This window comes from Lutjanus erythropterus, chromosome 12 (assembly GCF_056507025.1).
Source record: "Lutjanus erythropterus isolate fLutEry1 chromosome 12, fLutEry1.hap2, whole genome shotgun sequence".
Taxonomy (NCBI): domain Eukaryota; kingdom Metazoa; phylum Chordata; class Actinopteri; order Lutjaniformes; family Lutjanidae; genus Lutjanus; species Lutjanus erythropterus.
In genome coordinates, this window is record NC_139328.1 from 1,441,891 (window position 1) to 1,464,638 (window position 22,748).

The 22,748-nt window shown below is 38.3% G+C and overlaps 1 protein-coding gene and 1 long non-coding RNA gene across 15 annotated transcripts in view; one reads left to right on the forward strand and one right to left on the reverse strand.

The window, feature by feature from the left end:
• The window catches only part of dlg1b (discs large MAGUK scaffold protein 1b), a 130,808-nt gene extending 116,559 nt beyond the window's left edge, over positions 1-14,249 (forward strand). For 6 of the 14 annotated variants that reach the window (XM_084731922.1, XM_084731926.1, XM_084731928.1 and 3 more), the window contains 8 exons: positions 4,252-4,351; positions 7,435-7,476; positions 9,330-9,380; positions 9,658-9,759; positions 9,882-10,054; positions 10,222-10,331; positions 10,472-10,563; positions 11,904-14,249. In XM_084731922.1, coding sequence (XP_084588048.1) covers positions 4,252-4,351; positions 7,435-7,476; positions 9,330-9,380; positions 9,658-9,759; positions 9,882-10,054; positions 10,222-10,331; positions 10,472-10,563; positions 11,904-12,010 — 777 coding nt within the window. In that variant the 3' untranslated portion in view covers positions 12,011-14,249. Of the gene's footprint in view, positions 1-4,251; positions 4,352-4,734; positions 4,769-7,434; positions 7,477-9,329; positions 9,381-9,657; positions 9,760-9,881; positions 10,055-10,221; positions 10,332-10,471; positions 10,564-11,903 lie in introns of all 14 variants that reach the window. The other 8 variants (XM_084731923.1, XM_084731936.1, XM_084731932.1 and 5 more) reach the window with 3 other exon arrangements.
• Positions 5,637-9,011, reverse strand: LOC146317261 (uncharacterized). Its single transcript, XR_014771634.1, has 2 exons — positions 8,894-9,011; positions 5,637-6,034 (listed from the first exon to the last, which is right to left on the reverse strand). It is a non-coding gene; the product is annotated as an uncharacterized LOC146317261 (long non-coding RNA).
• Positions 14,250-22,748: the final 8,499 nt, after the last annotated feature.

The window sequence follows — 22,748 nt, forward strand, 5'->3', positions numbered from 1 at the left end:
CAGGCAACAGATGGTGAAGCACCTACTGCAATGCCACCACAACTAATAGATGCAAACAGCTGAGATTTGTAAACATAAACTCGACCTACACTTACGTCATCCCGAGCTGAAACAAGATGTCAAACTGAAGCAGTTGTTGATCTCTTGCGGCCTCTAGTGGTCGGTTAAGAAGAGTGAGAAGTCGGCTGTCAGTGATCGTGTGTCCACCAACCAGTCAAGTTCCAGTTTACATCCATGTCTGTCCACACTCAAATAATGTCTGTAATCAAGACTTTGATGGAATTTAATGTGAAACTTTACACTATATCGACCTGTAACTGTGAGGGAATTTAATAAAAAGTATTCAGTGTATTTTTATCACTGCACATGTGATTCCAGTGAATCATTTCCAGGTAGAAACATGCTGTCTTCACTTACAGTCTAGAGAGCTGAATGTTATGATGTCACAGTGAAGCTGACCTTTGAACTTTTGAATATAAAATCTCATCAGCAGGTCTGATGCAGCATCGATTTCTCCAAAGAGATTAAAGTAACTGTAATACTTAATTTTGTCATAATAAGAGTAATCCTGAGTTATGGCCAGAAATGTATTTAGTGAGGTCACAGTGGTCGTTGGTGGTGAAGAAGTTCTATCAGGGTGTTTTTGGGACATGGCGGTCATGAGACTGTGGTGACCTGGAAATGCCTGTGGCCGCGGCTGTCACCAGCACGGAGCCATTAAAAAGGTTTTTCAATAACTGTGAACCACAGACGTCCTTCATGAACTTACACAAAAAAACAATAGGCTGATTGGTCCAGAGGTATCCGCTGCTCACGCACACACAAAAGTGATTGCATGATAATAGATGGCTGTGATTGGTCCAAAGAGAATGTGTCTGACCGCTGGGTGGCCTGATGAAACATGAGTGTGCAGATTTTATGTGGTTCCCAGGTTAATATGCTGCTGTTTGAGACACAGATGTTTTCTGCTGATTGTTGAAAAAGTGAAGGGAATAACCAGAAGTCGTGGCCATAATTCTCTCAGTGTGTCGTGGAACTCTGGATGTTTTTGAGTAAATCTGTCTGAGCTCTTGTTGGATGTACTTGGCTTTAAGCAGCTCCTGTAGTGATTTGATGTATTTTGCATGACTTTGTCTTCATGTGTTATAAACGCCACGTCTGTCAGACTGTATGAAGATGAACTCCACCTACTAATGAGTGTGTCCGACTAATGTTTAAAACCAGCTCGCCTCTTAACAGCATGTTGTCGTTGATCTTTGCGACGTCTTCTTCTTCTTCGTCTTCAGCCAAACCGCAGCAGCGCCTCCCCACCACCTTTAAACCGTGTGCCGCTTTAACACGCGTTGCCAAAACACCTCGCCCAGCGCCGCCCGCCGACCCGCCCTCTAACACGGCAGACTGACAGGGGGAAGAAAAATATAACCCCCCACCCAAAAAAAAAAAAAAAACCTGCATGACCCCCCGATCCTTCCCTCCCTTCTCATACAGAGAGAAACGCTTGACATTGATGTCTGACTGTCTGCTGCTCACACAGACCTTCATCCTCCTCCTCCTCCTCACCTCTCACCTGTCTCACCTCCCCCTCCTCTCTCTCCTGCAGCATGTGATGTCATAGTCCCGCCTCCTGCTGGTGAATCCTGCACATAGCAAGTTAGACTGTCCAGGAAGTTGTAGGCTTAAGCTTTAGTTTATTACATGCACCTTTGTTCTAGGAGTTATTATGTATAGATCCCTTTAGATTTATACACCTAAAATATTAAACATGATTATACCCAAACAAAAAATCCACATACATACTGTTGTTTAAGCCTCCATTTTAAGTGTGTTAATCGTCTTATATTTAAACATTTTTAATCTTTAATCTTCCTCTGAGTTCATAATCGCTCACTCTAATTTAAAACAACCTTTCGTACAGACAGGAAGTATCTGTGTCTGTCTGTGAGTTTATAAATGTTCTGTTGGCAGGTTCATGATAATCACCCAGAGAACTCATCTGAAACTGTGACACAACTTCTCTTGACTTGGATTCATATATTCTGGGGCTACAAAAAAGTCATATTGCAGTTACTTTGACTGAAATTGCAAAACAATTTGCATTATAATTTTCATTTTTATTGAATAAAAAAATTATTAAAATCATGATATGCCACAAACATGTTTCTTTCATCTGGAGAAAAAGATTTTTAGGCAGTGCCTCATTATAATCCTGTTTTCTCACATTTTTTCTTTTTCAAAAAGTTGCAATTTGGTTCTGATCTTGCAATTTGGATAATATTGTGATTAATTATAGTAATCATTAATATTTTTTTCACCGTCTTGTGAAAACTCATCGTCCACGTCATTTAAATCTTCTGATGAGGTAATTTAGCACAAATGCAGATGTTTTACTTTAATCTTGACAGTTTTCTGGCTGAATCTCTTCAGAATGATGAAACCTGAGTGTTGATGTAAACACGGTCGGAGTCTGTCGGGGTTTTCTTCCCTTCAGTCATCTTTCCTCTCGGTGCTGATGACCTTTGATAGGAGCTTACAGATCAGGAGACACGTCTCCTCTCAGCTTGTGTCTCTGCATGTTGTCTGCATGTTCAGTTCCTCCTCATCCTGCTTTCTGCTGCCTTCACTGTCGCTCTGTTAATCTCAGCCTCTGAAACACTGACAGGACCACAGGACTTGTAGGTTCAGTTTACATGCAGATGATCCAGAACGTTGAACTTCAGCAGATGTCTGATTCTGTGGTTCAGACTGGTTTCACTGGACAGGAAATGCTCCATACTGGTCTCACTGGTCTGATTTACATCTGGAATTGTGAGCTGTTAAGATAAAAGCCTTCACAGACTGAGAGATGTATTTTACATATTTATATTCTGTCTGTAGTGGGCTAAATAAGGTCCCTGTGTTTTCTTACAGAAACTAAAGTGATACCTTATAGTGAAAATAAACATGCAGAAAAAATTCAAATACAGTAAATAAATCAAACTGTTCATCAGTTCAACAACAGACTCACATCACACTCAACTGAAAACACAAGAACAGAACTGTGGTTGGTCTATTTTGTCTTTTTGTGCAGAAATGTTGAGTTTCATTCAGAAGTTTAACGTACAGCAAAAACAAAACGCAGTGCTGCATTTAACTTTTTTTTGTTTGTTTTTTTTATATTCAGTTCAAACTTTTTAATGAATAAGTGTCTCTGTGCTTAACAGCAGACAGAACCAAAGAATGGGCTGATTAGCGTCTCTGTCATTTAAAGAAATGATTTATTTCTACTTTTTCATATTTTTAAATAATCAAATTGCAGGATTGAAGTTATTAAAGGTTTAAATTCCAGGATTCAGTTTGTGTGGTTTGAGTGGAGATATAAAACGTTGTTGAGATAAACTCGGGATCAGTGGATCAGTCTCAACAAAACATGACATACTGAAACTAAAGTAGTTAAAAGAATCAAAGTATCAATACTTTTTCTGTACCATACTTCAAACAATCCAATACTAATATTTGATAGTATCAAAAGTATCGAAACTTTTAAAAATTGATCCAAGTAAGAGCAATAAACTTATTTTTAAGTCAGTAAAATAATTTTCAAACTAGTATTTTATGTCAAATTCTAGATTATTTGGAGGTAAATATAATAATCAGTATGAATGTGCAGAGAGCAGGTCAGTATTATTGTGAAATAAACCCCCTGCAATCAGACTGTTGATCTTTTCTTTCTCTGAAAGAATAACTCAGACTTTTGAGATTAATCCTTTATCAGAATAGTTGATGATAAATGTGATCGTTGATTAGGACTCGATTAATCGAGTGTCGAGTGTGACGTGACTCTGCTGTGGTAATAAACCTGATGCTGAATTTATCCAGACAAACAGGAATGAAACCAGCAGCAGGTCAGGAACTTTATTAAACAGATATGATTCAGACTGGATCTCTGCTGCTGCTCTTCATCATCATCATCATCATCATTTCATCCTCGTTCACTGCAGAAGTGAGACGTTTTGTCCAGCTGATGAAGTGACTGATGAGAGAATTTTCAGCAGCTGTATTTGTCGTGTTTTGGAGGCTTTTAACTTCTGGATATTTCATTTCTACATGTTTCTCTGTTTTATTTTGACTTTAATTTAGCTGCTAGCTTCAGACTCAGACAAAGAGCATCTCATCCTGTCCAAACCGACATCAGACTCCCTCATCTCCCCCTCTTCCTCCTTTTTTTTTTTTTATTCCATCACCCCTCCTCCTCTTCCTCCTCTTCCTCCTCAGCAGTCTCTCAATGACAAGCGTAAAAAGAACCTCTTTTCCCGAAAGTTTCCGTTCTACAAGAGCAAAGAGGCGAGCGAGCAGGAGACCAGCGATGTCGACCGTAAGTACCAGCGCGACGGGCGGGGGAGGCGGGGCGGACGCTCTGTCTGACAGACGATTGGTCGGCGACAGGAAGAGAGGTCAGCTGGTGGCGGCGTGCTGCAAACGCAGTGGTTGTCATGGCAACAGGGGTGGCTAAAGTAACGCAAACTGATCAACAAACTGGTTTAAAGTTTCTGTCAGGAGTGGAGACTGAAGCAGTCCTGCGTATATATTTGATCTGATTGTCCTTCCTCCTCCTCTCTGGAGCCAAAATGGCCGCCCCGTGGCCCCGCTGAGCGGCGGCGTCCCCTCTGCTCTCTCTGTCTGTCGCTGTAACTCAGTAACTTTGTGTTTCTTGTGGTTGTTTTCTCCTCGTTGTTCACTTGGCGCCGCTGACCTCAGGACAACAGTGACGACATGCTATCCAAAGGCCACAGTAAGTGTCCCTCCCCCACCTCACCTCACCTCACCCCACCCACCTCACCCCAGAAAAACTCCCATCAGCCTCCTGTTCTCCACCAGGATCCAAATACTAACAGTATAAAAAGTCCAAGTCAGTGTTGAGTCGTAACTTCTGGTCTGTTATTTTCTTGAGCTTAATTAAATCCTACAGTTTGTATTATTTATCATATTTAATCATTTCTATCCAGTGTTTCATCACATTCAACAGCAGTCGTCTTTCTCCTTCCAACCAGAAATGTGAGCAGAACTTATATATAACTTATATCTGCTGGAAAATCCAGCAGAAGATTTTGAAAATTTCTGGCAATTCCAAAAAGAGACAAAGGAGATTAAAAGAGCAAAACAAAAAAGAAAAACAAGAAGTAGATCTCAGACATTTCAATAAAGCAAATGCACTAAATATGCAGATGCTTGTTCGTTATGTAAGGATAAATAAATGAAGAGCGAGAGATGGCAGAACGTCAGGGAGAGAAAAACACTGAAATTGTCAAAAATGTATTTATGATTAGTAAGATTAAAAGAATTCATAATACAGACAGATAACTGGATTAAAGGTTACTAAAAATATGAGGAAGACTCATCTTTGATTCAACATTCACAGGAATGTTTTTTTCTGTTTGACTCGATTGTACAGTTTATCAGATGTTCTGTGCTGTTGTTGTTGTTATACGTTAAATATATATGAAATATCAATAAAATGGCTGGTTTAATTAATGATAGAGAAAAACTCCCTGAAGGAAAAAGATTTGGAACAACTGATTTTAAAGGACAGTTCTTCTTTAGTTTATTTCTTTAAACTGTTTGTTACCATCAGCGTGAATAAAATAAACTCAGATACTGGAAATATTTAGACAGGATTTATTTCAAAATATTTATGCAAAAAAAAAAAATAATAATAATAATAATCTGCATCTGTGTGTTACAAAATCAGGAGGCCTTGTGTGTTATCACTTTATTAAAAAGTAAAACTTGGTTGGTTCCTGGTGGACATGCAACCTCCTTCCTCCCTCCCTCCCTTCCTTCCTTCCTTTCTTCTTCTTCACCTGACTGTTGAGGATCCTCCAGACTGGAGCTTCATCTCTTGGCTCTCATAGAAAAGTCACACATCCATCAGTTTTCACTCCTCCTCCTGTCACAGCTCACAGCGTTTCTGTTTTCTGTATGCCCCGCCCTCTCATGGCTCAGGTGCACCGTCACACCTGGACCCACCTGGAACTTCATGGAGGTTTTCTTTTACTTGCTGTTTGAGGAGAAAATGTTTGAATTTACAGGAGGCGCTTTGAGTTCATTTAGCTCAGAATCGAGCTGAATGAATTCAAGATTTTGTTTTACTGACGCAGACGACAAGGAGCTTTTACCTGTTTATCAAACACTCTCAACTTTTGTTCACATTTTCCCAAAGTTACACGTTAGCTGGTTAACAAGAAGCAAGAGGAGGAGATTTATATTTAGATAATTCAACTAATTCCAATCCCAAAAAAGTTCAGACGATGTGTAAAATAAAAACAGAATGCAGTGAATTGCAAAAACAGAAACGAGATATTAAATGTTTAAACTGATAAACAGTCAAAAATATTTGCAAATCATTACATTATGTTTTAACTTGCATTTTATACAGCGTCAAAACTCTGTTGGAATTGTGGTTTGTAATTTTGATGTTACACTTTGTGGTTATTTTGGTGGAAACAGTACCGCTTTTGTCCACAGGGGGCTCCAAAATCAACACAGTATGAAAACACCTTGTAGCTTTAAAGCTGCAGCCAATCAGGTGTTTTCATTATCAGTTATGGTTCGGTCACACATGAACTAATTCATGAAGTTTCTTTGCTTTGAGCTTCACTTTAGTGAACTTTAAGGGGGCGGAGTCACCGACTCAACCAATCACAAGAACCTTTTGCCTCGGCAGGCGATGGCCACTCCCTTTCATTCACGTATGTGTGACCAGATCATGAATCTGTGATTTTCATCGATTCGTTGTTTGGTTTGTAAAATGTCAGCGAATCGTGACAAATTTCTGTCAGTCTGACAAACAGATATTCAGGTTACAAACCAGAAAATATTCATATTCACTTTATTTATTTGTTTATTTTCACTTTTTGTTTAAAAACTTGATGAACAGATCTGGTGTCAGTGGACTCAAGTGTTGCTGCTTCAGTTGATGGATTGAACATGAATGTTATTTACTGAATATTGTCTTAATTATCACAAATGTATGGAAATAAAAAATATTCCCATAGTAAGTCATAATTATTAGAAGAAAAAAATCTAAATTATTATATTAAAGTCAAAATAATGACTTTTTATCTCAGAATTTAAACTTTATGTCATGATTTCAACTTTTTTATCTCCTAATTATGACTTATGGGATATTTTTTCTTTCAGCGCTTCCATACAAACGTGATTTTGTGTCCAGCCCTGTTTTTGGGACACAGTAAGACGTGTCATGATGATGCTGTCTTTAAACTTTGGGTTAGAAGTTCTGGAAAGTTTTGATTCAGAAAATGATTCACGTAAAATAAGAATATTTATGTTGCTGTGATTGTTCTGCTGCTGTTGGACTTGAACACCTTGAGTCCTCTGGGCAAAGCATTATGGGAAAGCGCAGCTCCCAGCTGACCCTGTGTTTCGTTGTGATTGCAGAACATGTGACCTCTAACGCCAGCGATAGTGAAAGTAGCTACCGTAAGTGACACTCTGCCGTCGACGCTGCCTGACTGACAGGAAACACTAACAGTCGGTCTGAACACGCTAACTGCTAACTCCCTCACTGTTGAGCACAGGCTGCTGATTGGCCAATAACCGCATGACCTCACACACTCAGTTCATGTCCCTGCTAACGATCCCTGAACGCTGCCTGACAGGCTGTTTGCATTGAAGCTGCTGACTGCTGCATGGACTCTGGATGACACGTGTGTGTGTAGAAATCAGACTGAATATTGTGTGTGTGTGTGTTCAATATTGATTCTAACTTAAATTTTAAAACCACAGTTATGTTCTGCACAGACCTGAAACCACCAACACACGTTTCAGACTCACACAAGGACTTTATACTCGATTCGTCTTGGGTTGCACATTTAGTGACAAGAACCCAACAGAAACTGCAGCTGCACAAACAGCTCCCACAGTTCAGTACTGTTCCTTTAATGCAAATTAAATATTGGAGTCTCAGTAACAGGACATCATGATCAGTGGTGTCAAACGCAGCACGAAGAACAGGAACAGGTCTGTTGTCTGATGTAATCAGAGGGTCTTTTGTAAGTTTCACCAGTGCAGTTTCTGTTCTGTGACTGACTGAAAATCCTCCGAACACCTGGTCAGTAGTCACACAGCTGCTTTCTCAAGGATCTTAGAGAATGACCTCATGTTCCCTCCGTTTAAATTATCTGTTAATCCAGACAAGACCGGCTTCGTCTCTTCCAGATTAATGCGTCTGCGTCAGTTTTTTATCTGTTTCCACAATGCAGATGCAGTTTCTCCAGGTTCCTGTGGATTTGAACGAGTTTCCTTTTGGCAACGTTTTTCTCTAAATCCTGTATTTTTGAACACTGCTCTTTATCTGCCTTCTTTTTTTGTAATTCAGATTTTTTTTTGACTTTTCCATTTTCTGAACAATATAATGCAGCATAATACTTTTAGTACATTACAGTAAGTCCAGAAGAAACGATGAAGACAAACCAAGAGATCTTTGCACTAGACAATCTAAAAAAATAAATAGATTAATAAAAGTAAATATAAGGTGAAAGCTCATTTAATAGAATATAAAGTATGATTTTTTTCAATCCTTTATGTTTCTTTGTTTCTGTACATTAAAAACATTAGACCAGACTTGATCAAACTTTCCTTGGTAGATATTTGTCTTTGGTTTCCTTCATCAGAAACAGTCTTTGTCTGACTCTTGTTACGGTGAAGAAAAATCCTTGAAGCACCAATAAATCCTGCCAAGTCCTCCTTTGTTTGGTTTGGATCCACCAGGTAGAAGAAGAGACTCTGGCAGTGGTTTATGGAACCAGTCTCCATTACATTTAACTACCTGCTTCCATAAAGGATGAACAAACAGAAAAAGTTTCATTCTCTGAAGTTTAACTGCAGTGAAGTTTACCTGTTTAAGAGATTTTGTAGACCAACGTGCATCAGCTGCTATGGTTTTCCATATATCTTTATCTGCCTCCTTGCGTCCCTCCTCTGGGGAAAACCTCCAGACTTCCCTGCTGACAATGACCCGCGTCTGATTTGTCCTGATTCTGTAAAAAGGCCTGAACACACCTTTATCTTTAACTAGTTTTTTTTTAGGATAATAACATCAGTTTTATGCAGTGATTCTGTACATAAAGTCAAACAGTACAGACAGACCTGTGATCTGTGATCCATCTCATCTTCTGATCTCACTTCATCTCTCAGCCTTCATCCCTCAATCTGACCCCTTCACTTAAACTCTGTGTGTGTGTGTGTGTGCGTGTGCGTGCGTGCGTGCGTGTGTGTGTGTGTTAAACTCTCTTCTTCTTCTGACTGACCATCCTGTGTGTGTGTTTTTGCAGGTGGGCAGGAGGAGTACGTTCTGTCGTATGAACCCGTCATTCAGCAGGAAGGTGAGACCAGACGACCTCTCAGCTTCACTCTGCTCATTTATCTCTTTAAAAAAAAAAAAACCTCTGAGTCACAGCAGAAATATTTTAGACTCTTTAGCTTCATGCAGGAACATTTTCAGATTCTTGTCTCAACTCAGAACCACTCCAGGTATTTGACCATATGGAAACAAAAGGCATTTAAAAAGGAACCTTGTGTCTTTTTCTTGTGATGTAATGTCAGTTTTCTGCGCGTCGATCTTTCAGTAAGAGTTCGGTCTGTCTCCTTCCTCTCTGACAGTGAACTACACCCGTCCCGTCATCATCCTCGGCCCCATGAAGGATCGGATCAACGACGACCTGATCTCAGAGTTCCCCGACAAATTTGGATCCTGTGTCCCTCGTAAGTCCACGCACACGTAAAGACGTGTTTGGACATATTCTCCGTCGCATGCGACCTGATTTATCATAATTTATATGAAATAAAAACCTGGTTGATAAAGTTTTCCTCCTCCTGCGTGTCAGATACGACTCGGCCGAAGCGAGACTACGAGGTGGACGGCAGAGATTATCACTTTGTGGTGTCCAGAGAGCAGATGGAAAAGGACATCCAGGACCACAGGTTCATCGAGGCGGGACAGTACAACAACCACCTGTATGGAACCAGCGTACAGTCGGTCAGAGAGGTGGCTGAGAAGGTACTGACTCGTTTTCTCGCCATAAAGACAGCTGATGTTTTAAACTTTATTTCATATTTCAATATCAAGTCTCCCTTTTAAAAATCATTGACGTACACAAACTTTGTCTGACACATCAGGTTTGTGTTTATAAAAGGTTGTTAAACATGTTGTTCTGTTGTTTTCAGGGTAAACACTGTATCCTGGACGTGTCGGGGAACGCCATCAAGAGACTCCAGCTGGCTCAGCTTCACCCCATCGCCATCTTCATCAAACCCAAATCAGTGGAGAACATCATGTGAGTCAACAAACACATCGTCCTCACAGTAAAAACCAGCGTGTCGCTGCTGTAGCCTCACTTTTCTACCTGAATGGTATAAAAACATGGCCGCTGAGTAAACGGCGACGTGATGCGGCTGTGATCTTTTGCTCCTGCAGGGAGATGAACAAGCGTCTGACGGAGGAGCAGGGCAGGAAAACCTTCGACAGAGCCACCAAGCTGGAACAGGAGTTCACCGAGCATTTCACAGGTGAGACGGCGCCACCTGCAGTCCTCAAACTGAACTCTGTTCTCATGTCAAAGACGCCAGACACAAGATCCTATAGGTCAGTTCTTCTCTCTAAATCTAATTTAGAAGTAATCATGATGCACATAAATGAATAGAAAGTGGCGCATAATTTTAAGTCTAAAATACAAAAACATAAAAAAAAGTTTATTTTAAAAAGTGAACTTCATTAATCAATCAATTCATAAATCTAACAGCATCATCTCCTGCCTGCATGAGAATCACAAAATGAGATGGAGGCGGAGCTTCAGAAGGATTTTCTTCACCACAGCGACGGTTTAAGTTGTTTAATGCAGCAGTGTGTGTTGCTCAGCTGATCACTGCATCACTCCGTTCACTTAACTTTAGTCTGTAGGTGATGGTGTAAAAACATTTAGAAAATTAATTTTTGACTTTCATGAATCGATTAAAAATCTTCCACTCCTGTATACATGAAATATTCAAACTCATGTCTTTAAAGTGACATATTATGCACAGATACCGACTCTAAAGAGCCCTAAAATATGAGAAACTGACACCTTCTCTCTGTTTTCTTGCTCCCCCTTTTAGAAAATGTGTTTTCCAAATTAATTTATTATGTTTTATGTAAATGTAATTTTTTTTTTAATATAAATTACACAAAAGATAATTTGATCATTTTTATCTGTTTCAGCCACAGGCGGTCAGACTGACCCCACCCACTGCTGTTATATCGGTCATTTTTTGCACAGTTAGCAACAATCATCGTCAAAATTCCCAATTTCCTGACATTAAAATACAAATAATTAATTAAATGGACTCAATTGAAAATAAAGTAGGGGAGACCAGGGACAGTTGTAACACTTGTTGTCAGTTTTTGTCTCTCAGATGTTGAAACAAAGAACCTTCCTGATTATAAACAGCAGTGACTTTTTTCCTCACAGGCTGTTTCTGATCTTTTTGTGATGTTCTTAATGTTAAAATAACATGTTTATAATCTTATAAAATACATTTATCTGTTTCTCACTCTGAGTGATTCTCTGAGTGACTTTGACAAAATTTATATTTTGGTAGAATTTAATTTAAAAAAGAAAAACTAACAGAATAAAAGCATTAATCTCTCATCTGGTTTTTATCATGAGAGTTTGGAAGTCAAACATCTATGGACGCTCTGGCTCTGAATTATTAATGATTTATTGATTATTGATTGTTGTTGATTGACAGCCCTTCTCTCCTGTCTGCTCTGGTTGCTGATTGGTTGCAGCCACCTGATCAGAGTCGATGAGGAGCAGAAACATCTGAAGTTGTTGTTTTCCGTCATTAACTCTGCGCTCTGCTCCTTGCAGCCATCGTTCAGGGCGACACTCTGGAGGAGATCTACGATCAGGTGAAGCAGATCATCGAGGAGCAGTCGGGTCCGTTCATCTGGGTTCAGTCCAAGGAGAAGTTATGAGGATCAGAACTCTGTCTGCTCCGTCGCTCCTCTCTTTAGATTCAGTTTGTTTTATTTTTGAAAAGAAAAGTCGACCTGCAGACGGCAGCCTCACCCCCTCCTCACCCCTCCAACCCTCCCCCGACCAACCCCGATCAACGACTCCACCCGCCGCCGCCTGACAGAGAGTTGATTTCTTTTATATTTGTTGCCTGAATGAGACTCGATCGTCGGGTTTCCTGACCAGCAGAGCGAAGCACACAGGAAGTCTGATGACATCACGGTCACCACGGTACGGCTCCTTAATGTTTAAGGGAGGAGAAGAAGAAGACGACGTGTCCATGAAAGTGGCGAGAAGAAACGTACGAAGCAGATTTTATCTTTTTTTTTTTTTTTGGTTGTTTGTGGTTTTTTTCCCTTTTTTTTGTCTTGTAAGGTAAGCGTTGATGGACGGACGGAGTTTCAGTCTCAGGCAGCGTCTGTCGGTCCGGAGGAAGGCGGAGACACAAAAAGCAAAACTTTGCACGTTTGAGCTTTAACAGCATGTCATTTAATACCCTGTTTATTTCCCATCAGCCCCTGCACCTCAGCGTCTGATGTCACAGCTTTTCTTCTTCTGTTCTGCGCTCATTTCATCTGTTTTTTGTTTGTCTTTGGGGTTTTTTTTACATGTGAGTTGGTTCAGTTTTCATTTTTTGCTCCTGGCTGCTGCAGGATGTTTGTCCGGACGCTCTGCAGGGTTCCTGCTCTGCTGTTAGGGGGCGCTGTGGAGCTGCACACTGAACTCTGTGTGTTTTTAACCTTTTTACAGATTACACTCGATCAGCTTGTTGGGATTAATTCACTTTTCTTGTTCCGACAGACGAGGAATAAATCGTCTGGTTTCACTTCATGAATTCTGATTTTATTGCTGAACATTTCAGAGATTTCTTGACCCTCGTCAGAGGTCAAAGGTCAGAGCGTCGATTATTCTTCCTACACTGCAAAAAAAAAAATCTTCTCAAGTCATTTCTGTCTCCAAAGAAAAACCTCATTTTCTTTCAAAAAAGTGAAAAAGGAGAATATTTCAGTTTGTGACTCGTCTCAAGAGAAAACTGTTCTAATCACAAGAAAATTCTAAATGAGCAGAGAGTTCGTTCAGATTGATCCAAATACTGTCTTTACTTTCTTTACTTTCAAGAGTTTCTGTCTGTTTCTGTCCGAGCAGAAAACAAAAGAGGACATCTGATGCAAATTTTTTAGATCAGTTCAAGTTTAGGACAATTATTTACATTATTGATTAATCTATTGATTAGTTATTTGATCCATGAAATGTCACAAAATTGCAAAAAAAAAAAGTTGATCAAGTCCAAGATGACGTCCTCAATCGTTTTGTCCTCAACTTAAAGACATTCAGTTTTTACTGTCAGAGAGAAACCAGAAAATATTCACATGAAGAAACTGAAATCAGCGAATTTTTTTAATTTAGAAATGATTCAAAATGATCTCTGACCAGCTGTGAATGTGATGAACGATGAGAGGAACTGAAACAGAGGAAAGGAGTTATTGATTAGTTATCAACTATAAATTAATTGCCAAATAGTTTGATAAACAACTAATTAATTTGAGTCAAATGTGAATATTTTGCCATGTTTGTTTACAGTCTCGTCTCCAAAGTCAGTTTTAGGCGCCTCCTACCTGCTGACGTGTCGTGAAAGACGAGTCGGATCGAGTTTATGACTCGAGACCTTCAGGTCAGAAAATAAATCAGAAATACAAGTTCTTTATTTCATAATTTCCTGAAAACAATCTCTTAAGTGAGAAAACAATAATTAGTAATTCTTGTGATGATGAGATGATTTTCATCTTTATTCTCCTCCAGTTGTTTTTTTCTTCGGTGAACTCGATGACCTTCACTGAAACTGAAATATTCTCGCCGTCAGCGTGACGAAGAAAACGAGTCTTTAAAGACAAAATGACCTGATGAGACGATCGACTGATTTTAAACCACCGTCGCACATTTCAGCCCGACGTTTCTGAAGTGATTTTGTGTTTGTGGTCGTGAGCGGCGCCCTCTACGACGCGAGTTCGAACCCCGCCAGACGTCCGTCAGTGTCTTACCACGAAACGATGTCGATCATGTGATTAGAGCGTGGACCTCCAGGTGTCGGCAGGTGTGTCCCAAACACGCAGACGATTCTTGTACAATGAGATTTTGACAGATATTTAACCCTCGGTAAACTGCCTATTTTGTTATAATAAAAGTCTATATTGAACTTTACTTAAGCACTACTACTACGGGAATTATTTTCTTTGCATTGTTAATCATATATGAATAGAAAAGTATAAAGATATTTGAATATGAATATATATTTTTTCTTTTTCTTTGATCACCACCTCCTCTGTCTTTTAATTTTCTTTTTTAAGCATAATAATAAAAACTTAACAAGAAAACACAAAGTGCTGCGCTGCTCTTCTTCTTCTTCTGATGTTGTTTACAGATGTTTGGTCCTCCAGATGGTGAAGTTTTTCAGAGCTGATCGATCAGATGTAGTTTGAATCATGTTGACTAAGTGATCAATAAGTGTGCTGCAGTATTCTGATCATCCTCCGTTACAGAAGAGAGCAGGTTTGAGTTACACACTGGATTTTTTACGAAACACATCACACACACACGTATATGAAAATGCACAGCAGGTCAGTTTCAAAAAACATTCAGCTGTCATTAACATTCATAGAGGCTAAACAACAACAACAACAACAACAACAACACAAGGCGACAATCAGAGCAGGCAGCGTTAATGAGTGAAGATAAATGTAACATAAAGTCCAAATAAACAAAACCTTCCCTTAAATTTGACAAAGTAAGTTTTCCCCTGAAAACAGCTGCTCTCATTTGACTGACGGTCAAAACAAAGTCAGAGTCTCTGCAAGTTCAAACACAAAAAACATCAGAAAACCGCATCACTTTGGAGCCCAGATCCTGAAAGCTTTCAGGAGAACAAGCAGGAACTAGAACTAGAACATGAAAGAAACGACGCCACCCAGTGGTCAGAGGTGGTACATCCTGACGTCTGCCACTTTTCTAAGACACTGTCTTCCTGTTTTCATCATCTGTCCACTGTGGCGTTATGGTGAGTAATTGCATTGCCAACTTTAACGTGCAAATGAAAACGACACCAGTCTAATGTAGTTTTGAGAGGACGGCACAGTAACACAACAACAACACTGTACAAAAATACACAAACAGAAACTAACAGACATCAGGGGACGATTTGACTGTATCCTCTCTATCCTTGTGCCTCAGAGGCAGACTGATGGACACATCCAGACAAAACTTAATATCACCTTGTCTCAAAAACATCTCACTGGCGATCACACAACACACGTATGAGTCTTACACGCACAGGCCCACAACACAAGAAGTCTAACATGAGAGAAAATAATAATACACATCCAGAGCTGTTAATCCACCACTTCTTCTTCTTGGTCTCATCAATCTTATGTGACTGATTCTGGGTTTCTTTTCCCTCCACGAGAAACCACAAAGTGTTTTATTAATTTCTTTAAACCGATGAGGGGAATTTAAGTCATATAGCTGAAATCAGAAATGATCATCTCAGTAAAATAATCATTTAAATCATTTCTAATCTACCCCATAATGAAATGGGAAGAACTTTCCATCTCGACTTTAGGTAAATTAAAAATTATTATTAATTATTTAATTTATCGGTAAATTATTAATTAATAATTAAATAAATAATAATAAAATAATAATTAAATAATATTAATTTTATTAATTATTTAATTATTATTAAAATAAATTAGTGTCAGAGGATTTGATTTTAAAGTTAATCTGTTTGTGGACGATGTTTTATTAACAATATCTGAATCATCTCAGTCAGTTGATTGATTGATGGTTATAAATTGAATTTTAATAAGAGTGAGGTCAGTCCACTAAACCACCTGACTGATCCTTCACACCTCAGCTTGATTGACTGAACTACAGGAGAGTGAAGCAACTATCACCTGACTCAAGTGAGGATGATGATGGTGGCAGTGATGATGAACAGCCACCAGAAAAAGGATCAGCAAATGCCTGCAGTAAAGAGTCACGAGGAAGGTATTAAACTACTTGAACATGTTATAATATGTGAAAACAGTTTAACTGCATTACAAATCTTCATGTTATTTTATTTCTTCATTTTATTCATTGGTTTATTATTTCTTTAGTTAAAAAAGCAAATACATGCTGTCCACCTGAGTGGACGTGAAAAACTGCTTTGTGTTAAATAAAAAAAAGTTCAATTGTTCTTTTTCATCCCTAAAGTGGAATAAAAACACGTAGAAAAAAAATCCTGACTCAAGTTGTCATACTTTATGCATGAAGGGGTTAAATGTCTCTCATACTGTTTGTACTGAGGTCACAGATCTTTAATGAACTTTTATATATTCTGTTATTTTCTCTCTTATCAGGGACGTGAACTCTTCATCAGCAGAGTTATTAAATCTCCATCTCTTATTTTTCTGTTTATTAACTGAAAGAGTGAGGAGGACTGATATTCAGGATCGTGATCTGAAATATAATAACAATAATAATAATAACAATAATAATAATAATAATAATAATAATATGAATTTTATTATCAGTCACGTTCTCCACAACAGACTGTGAGAAAAGTAAATTATCAGTAAAGAACAGAGTTCTGAGCGTGAGAGTAAAATATATTCTCTCCTGCCTGATGATTTATCACGTCAGTCAGAGTTCTGCAGTTCTTTAAGTGCTGCTGAGGATTCAGATATGAGAGGATGGACACGCCGTCTGTTACTGGATCACAGACCACAGACCACGTTCAGGTCTCCTCCTGTAAACACTCGATCACTTTCAACTCTGAGAAATTCAGCTCGTAAACAGTGACTTTCATTTTGCAGCAGACCTGATATGATGACAGACCTTCCATCTTTATCAACGATGTTCTCTGACAGTCTGAAAGATAATCGTTCTGTAATTAAGAAGCTGACGCCCCTCGAGGCTCCAGTCCCTGAAAAAGACCTGATCAGCCCACCTTCATCTCAACAGATCCAACATCCTGCATCCTGTGTCTCCTGTTGTCAAATCAGATTTTGAATCACATCACACGACTTCAGTGTGAAGACGAGATGTTCTGCACCAACACGAGGGCGGAGAATCACAAAACAACAACAACAACAAACACTAAATATGCCACAAGGCAGAAACATAAACAAAAACTGTCTCCTGTCTGTGAGAGTAAAAGTAAAGACGCCGCTGTCCACAACCAACAGACCAACATGTTGAAACTTAATGACGAATCGAAACAAACCAACAACCCTCTGAAATATTTAAGGCTCATTCTTCAACTACAGGCAAATTTACAGAAATGTATTTCTATATTTTATTTCTCTGTCCTGTGCAGAAACGCTTCCTGACAGTGGCTTTGCTGAAATTATTTAAATAATATACAATTTTTACCTTTTTTTTGTCACATTCAGAGGAAATAATCATTTCCATCACACCACAAACATTGTTTTTTTTTTTTATTATGAAAATGTCAAAATATTTAATGAATTTCACACAGATGTGACCAAATATATGAAAACAATATATATATTTTCAGGGTTTTAGAGGAAGCTTTTTTTTTAATTGTTAAGATGAAAAACAGCTTTAACTGTTTATCTTAAGACTTTTAATCAATTTCTCAGGCGGCATAATCAATGATTTTTCTGCTTTAGTCGACTGATTGGAATAAAAACTGCACAATTTTAAAAAACACAAAAAAGTTTAGAGCTATTGTGTTATTTCTTATGAATTTTACTTAGAAATATGTGCTGTGATGGAGATGAGACTGAAACTTTAATCAGATTTAATCAGGAGAGATTTAATTAAAAACGGATCTTTATGTGCTGAAACATACGAGCTGATTGTATTGATTGAAGTACAAGTAAAATAGAAAACAATTTAAAAAGTTTGTCATTTTTAGATGTGCACATCTCAAAATTATAGCTGAAACAATTAATCAAATAATCAATAATCGCCATCTATTTGGATCATCAATTAATCAGTTTGAGTCATTTTTTAAGAAAACTAGTGAAAATCTTCTGACCTCAGTTTCTTATTTTCTGCTTTCTTTACTCTTTTATGACATTAAGCTGAATATCTTTGAAAATCAGACATCTGAAGACGTCATTCTGCTCTCTGGGAAACACTGATCGATATTTTTCACCATTTACTAAAAAGTTAAAGACCAAACAACTATTAATCGATTAATCAAAAGAATAACTGATCGGTTAATCGATTATGGAAATAATCCTGAGTTGCTCCCCACTTTAAATTCCACCTGTTTAAAGAGAAACTATTTGAAACTAACATTATGTTCTATGAGTTGAAATTCAAAATTAAATCAAATTAAAACAACTTTTTATAAAGTTTTTAAGTTTTTAAGTTCAGAATGAAACTCAGTTCAAACGGATTATAAAATGACTTTTAAATTTACTTTTTTAAACAGTTTGTGAAACTAAATGAAATCAAACTTTTCAGTGGAACAAATCTATTTTACGACACAGAATGGTACAAACAGAAGTTTAATATTTATTTACTCTGTGCATTTTAATATTAATATATTTCTGCATAAACCAGGAACTCTGAATCTGTCAAACTTACATGTGGACCGAGGTTTTCTCACTGTCCTGAGCTAATCAACTGTTTTATTTAACTTTTCAATTTAATATAAATTAGTTTTAGTCATATAAGTCAAATGAAATACATTAATAAGACTGGCTTTGTCTTTTCCATCACATCAGAAAATAAGACAGAAATGACTTGTAGAAAAGACATTTTGTCACATTTTATTAAATATCTGCTGATATATCAGCAAACTAATGTCTGATTTAGAGTCGGTATGAAATATACACAAAATACATAATGAGATATTGATTATTGTGTTAATTTTACATTCAAGGGAAAATTTCAGCTGTTTGGAAACGACAGACAATAAACAAAAGTTTATTTTGATTTCTTTTATTTTCAGTTTTCTCCATGAAGGTCACTCTGCCCTCTGCCCTGTGTCCTGTGTCCTCTGTCCTGTGTCCTGTGTCCTCTGCCCTGTGTCCTGTGTCCTGATGTGTCCTGATGTGTCCTGATGACTGATGCTGTGATCACCAAACACACAAACTCTGGGTAAATAAAAACCTCTCTGATGTGTATTTTATCCAGTGTGATGGAAATGACAGCGACTCTGAGGCCTTTTTGTTAAAAAAAAAACCACATAAAATACTAATATTTCTTACCACACATGATATTTTTCATTGAAATGGGCGGTTGTTTATCATTTTTGTTTACAGTTAGTATTAGATCAATATTGAATTTTAAAAGAAACAACAAAAATCTCACATAACAGGTCAGTTTTTATAGAATAAAACTAATGACTGATTCACCGTTTAATTTAATTTCTGGAGGGGTTTTTTTTGTGTCGGGTTCGTGATGACAAAAAGAAAAAATGCGAAATGTGTTTTTGTTGTTTGTTTGTTTGTTTATAAATATTGAGATAGTTGAAGAATGAGCCTTAATTTAAACGGATCATAGATTCTGTAGGAACCTGAACGGATTTCTACTCAAAGAAGAAATAAAGAACTGATGTTCAGTTCAGTAACCTTTGTCTTACCGTGTTTTCTTCCCCTCGGTTCTCAGGATCTTCTGTCCGTCTTTAAACCTCAGCAGCCGCACAAAGTCTGACCGAGGTGGTTCGGTTGGTCCCGGACGGGGACGTGGACTCGGATGATGTCTCTCCACCTCCGGTATCATGTCGGAGTCTTTCAAGTCCAGAATAAACCTCGGGGTATCGGTCGTCATCTTGTCCGGGTCACCGACCTCCAGACCTTCTTCCCAACAATTATTCCTTTTACTGTGAGCCTCGAAACTGGTCCAGGTCTTTGGTCGGGTCTTTTAAAGTTTTGCAGCCACCTGGTCCTCCAAATCTCCAGCACTCTTTTCTTCGTTGGTCTCTGTTTCAGTTAATCCATTTCAAGCTGATCGATTCTTTGAGCTCATCGAACTTTTATTGGGATGATTCTTTGATAGTCCGGGACCAGGTGCAGGGTCTGGACAGGTGTGTCTCTCGACGACCAGCATCAGGATTCTCTGCAGTCCGTCTCGCCTCTTCACGGTTTCCAGCGCCGATATGTTACACACCTTTTCCAAAGTTCCGTGGACAAACATTTAGAGGCAAAACACAAACGTAAAAGGTGTTTCACGTGCGGGAGAGACTGGCGTGACGTTCATGCAGTCACGTGACCCACCCGACGCAGACGTGACGTCTCTCCACGTTCGAGATGAACTGCGGCTCGTCTGGAGACTAAACGAGATCAGGAGGTGGAGACAAAAAGCTGCTGTCAAATCGGACAGTTTTCAACAGACTTGAGAGAAAATACAGGAAGAGACACGGACATCCTGTTAGATCACCTGTAGGTTACCTGAAGTCTGCAGATCATGATCATACCTGAAGAAATAAATGTGTTCTAAAGTAGAAACAGAGATCCTCCTTCTGTTACGTGGAACATTTGTTCTTTTAAACACTTTGAAACTGTTCTTCTGATCAGTCATATATATTATTATTATGAGCCACAAGATATCTGTTTGATTAAAATTTCACTGCACAACATCAGACTAATATATCAGTGTTAAATATTACAACTACACAGAAAAGTAGTATTTTATACAACACGTGGTGTTTGTTGTCAAAATTTAGAGCCAATCAGAGCCTGTCAGCTCATCAATCAGGTGACAGCCAGGCGCCTGGCTCTACAAACTGCGGCCGCCTCGATCTCGTGAGCTACCGTTGCCCACGTGTGAATGACGTCAGAGCAAGTCGGGATCAAGTCGGGCACAAATCTAACCGGCATGCATTGTGCGGCGATCACCGCTGATCGATTCTGCGCAGGTCTGGATCATCTCAAACGCACCTAGTGTCAGATGATGAGCATTTTATAAATGGAATTATTGTAAAAGAATAAATTAAAAAAATATATCTGTGAGTCTGATCCAGATGATAACTGATCCATCTGATAACTGATCCATCTGATAACTGATCCATCTGATAACCGATCCATCTGATAACTGATCCAGCTGATAACTGATCCATCTGATAACTGATCCATCTGATAACTGATCCAGGTGATAACCGATCCATCTGATAACTGATCCAGGTGATAACTGATCCATCTGATAACTGATCCATCTGATAACTGATCCAGCTGATAACTGATCCATCTGATAACTGATCCAGCTGATAACTGATCCATCTGATAACTGATCCAGCTGATAACTGATCCAGGTGATAACTGATCCAGATAAAAACTGCCTGCTCAGCTGGAACAATTCAAATAATTTAAATATAGAACAATATAGTGTTTCCCAGATTTTTTTAAATACCGCTCAGTTTGGGATAATGAAGGTCAGCACTGTGAAATAAATGATGCAGGTCCTGAATCACCCTGAAGGCTGTCCTGCTTGTTACCAGGTTATGTCCCCAAAAAATTAATAACTTGACACAAAACAATTTAATTTGTTCCTCAGGGGCAGAACTGTGTCCATAGCAACAGTCTGTTATACAGAAATAACACGCCTCAGAATGAAGTATTTCCCAGACCTATGTAATAAATAAAGTATGAGACAGAATGTAAAATACACTGAAAATTACTTTACTTTATTTTTATTTATTGATAAGGTTGTTACAGAACGGCGCCATGTTGCCTGTGTGTATCGTCCATGTTAATGTGTTTCATGTTCAAACTTTAAACTGGTGACACAACAGAATATTTTCTGTCAGTATTGTAATACATTTAACTCAAACTTTAAAATAAGTCTTTCATTACCATCATGGTTCAGTGTTGCTTTAAGATAACAAACTACTAAGTACGACATAAAAAATAATTCCCTGAAAATGTCTTTAAATTATGTTTACGTGGTCCGTTTAATGTCAATAAAATTGACTTGTTTTGTGTCATAATTTGCACCAAAGAGAACCACAGTGTTTCCTTGTCTGTCTGTTATTTTTATATTAGATGTATCATCTTAAACCTCCTTTCTTTAATCTCCTCGGCCTCTTTCTTGTAACCAGTTTACTGAGAAAAGAAGAAAAATATCTGTGCATATAAATACACTTTAACAATGAAAAATATATAATTCAGTTAGAAATAAGAAAAAACAAGCTCCTGCAATAAATCTGAAGTTATTTCACAAGTTCAGACAAACTTCTGTCATAAAGTTCTAAAAAGTTGTCTTGTACGCTGCCATACATCACAATGGACAGATGTCTAAAACAGCTGGCAGATGTCAAAATATATCACCTGGATATTAAAGAAAGTTCTTGTATCTCAGCATGTACCACCTCCGGCCACTTGGTGGGGTCGTTCTTCTACTTTAAAACAGGCAGCTGGAAACTTCACTCATCAACTCCTGTTTCTTTACATTTTTGATGACAGATGTTATCAGGTGTTTCACAAGACAGTAAAAACAAGATCAACTAAAATAATAAAAACAATAAAAAGCTATTCGACATGAGCAGCAACATTAAAATAAAAAGATAATATTAGGTGATAAAAAGCAGATATGCATATAGATCCATAGATATATGTACACACACACACACACACACACACACACACACACACACACACACACACACACACACTCAGTTCACATCCTTCAGTGTATGTACGTGAGCAGATGTCCACATATAAACGAATGTCACAGTAAAGAAATGAG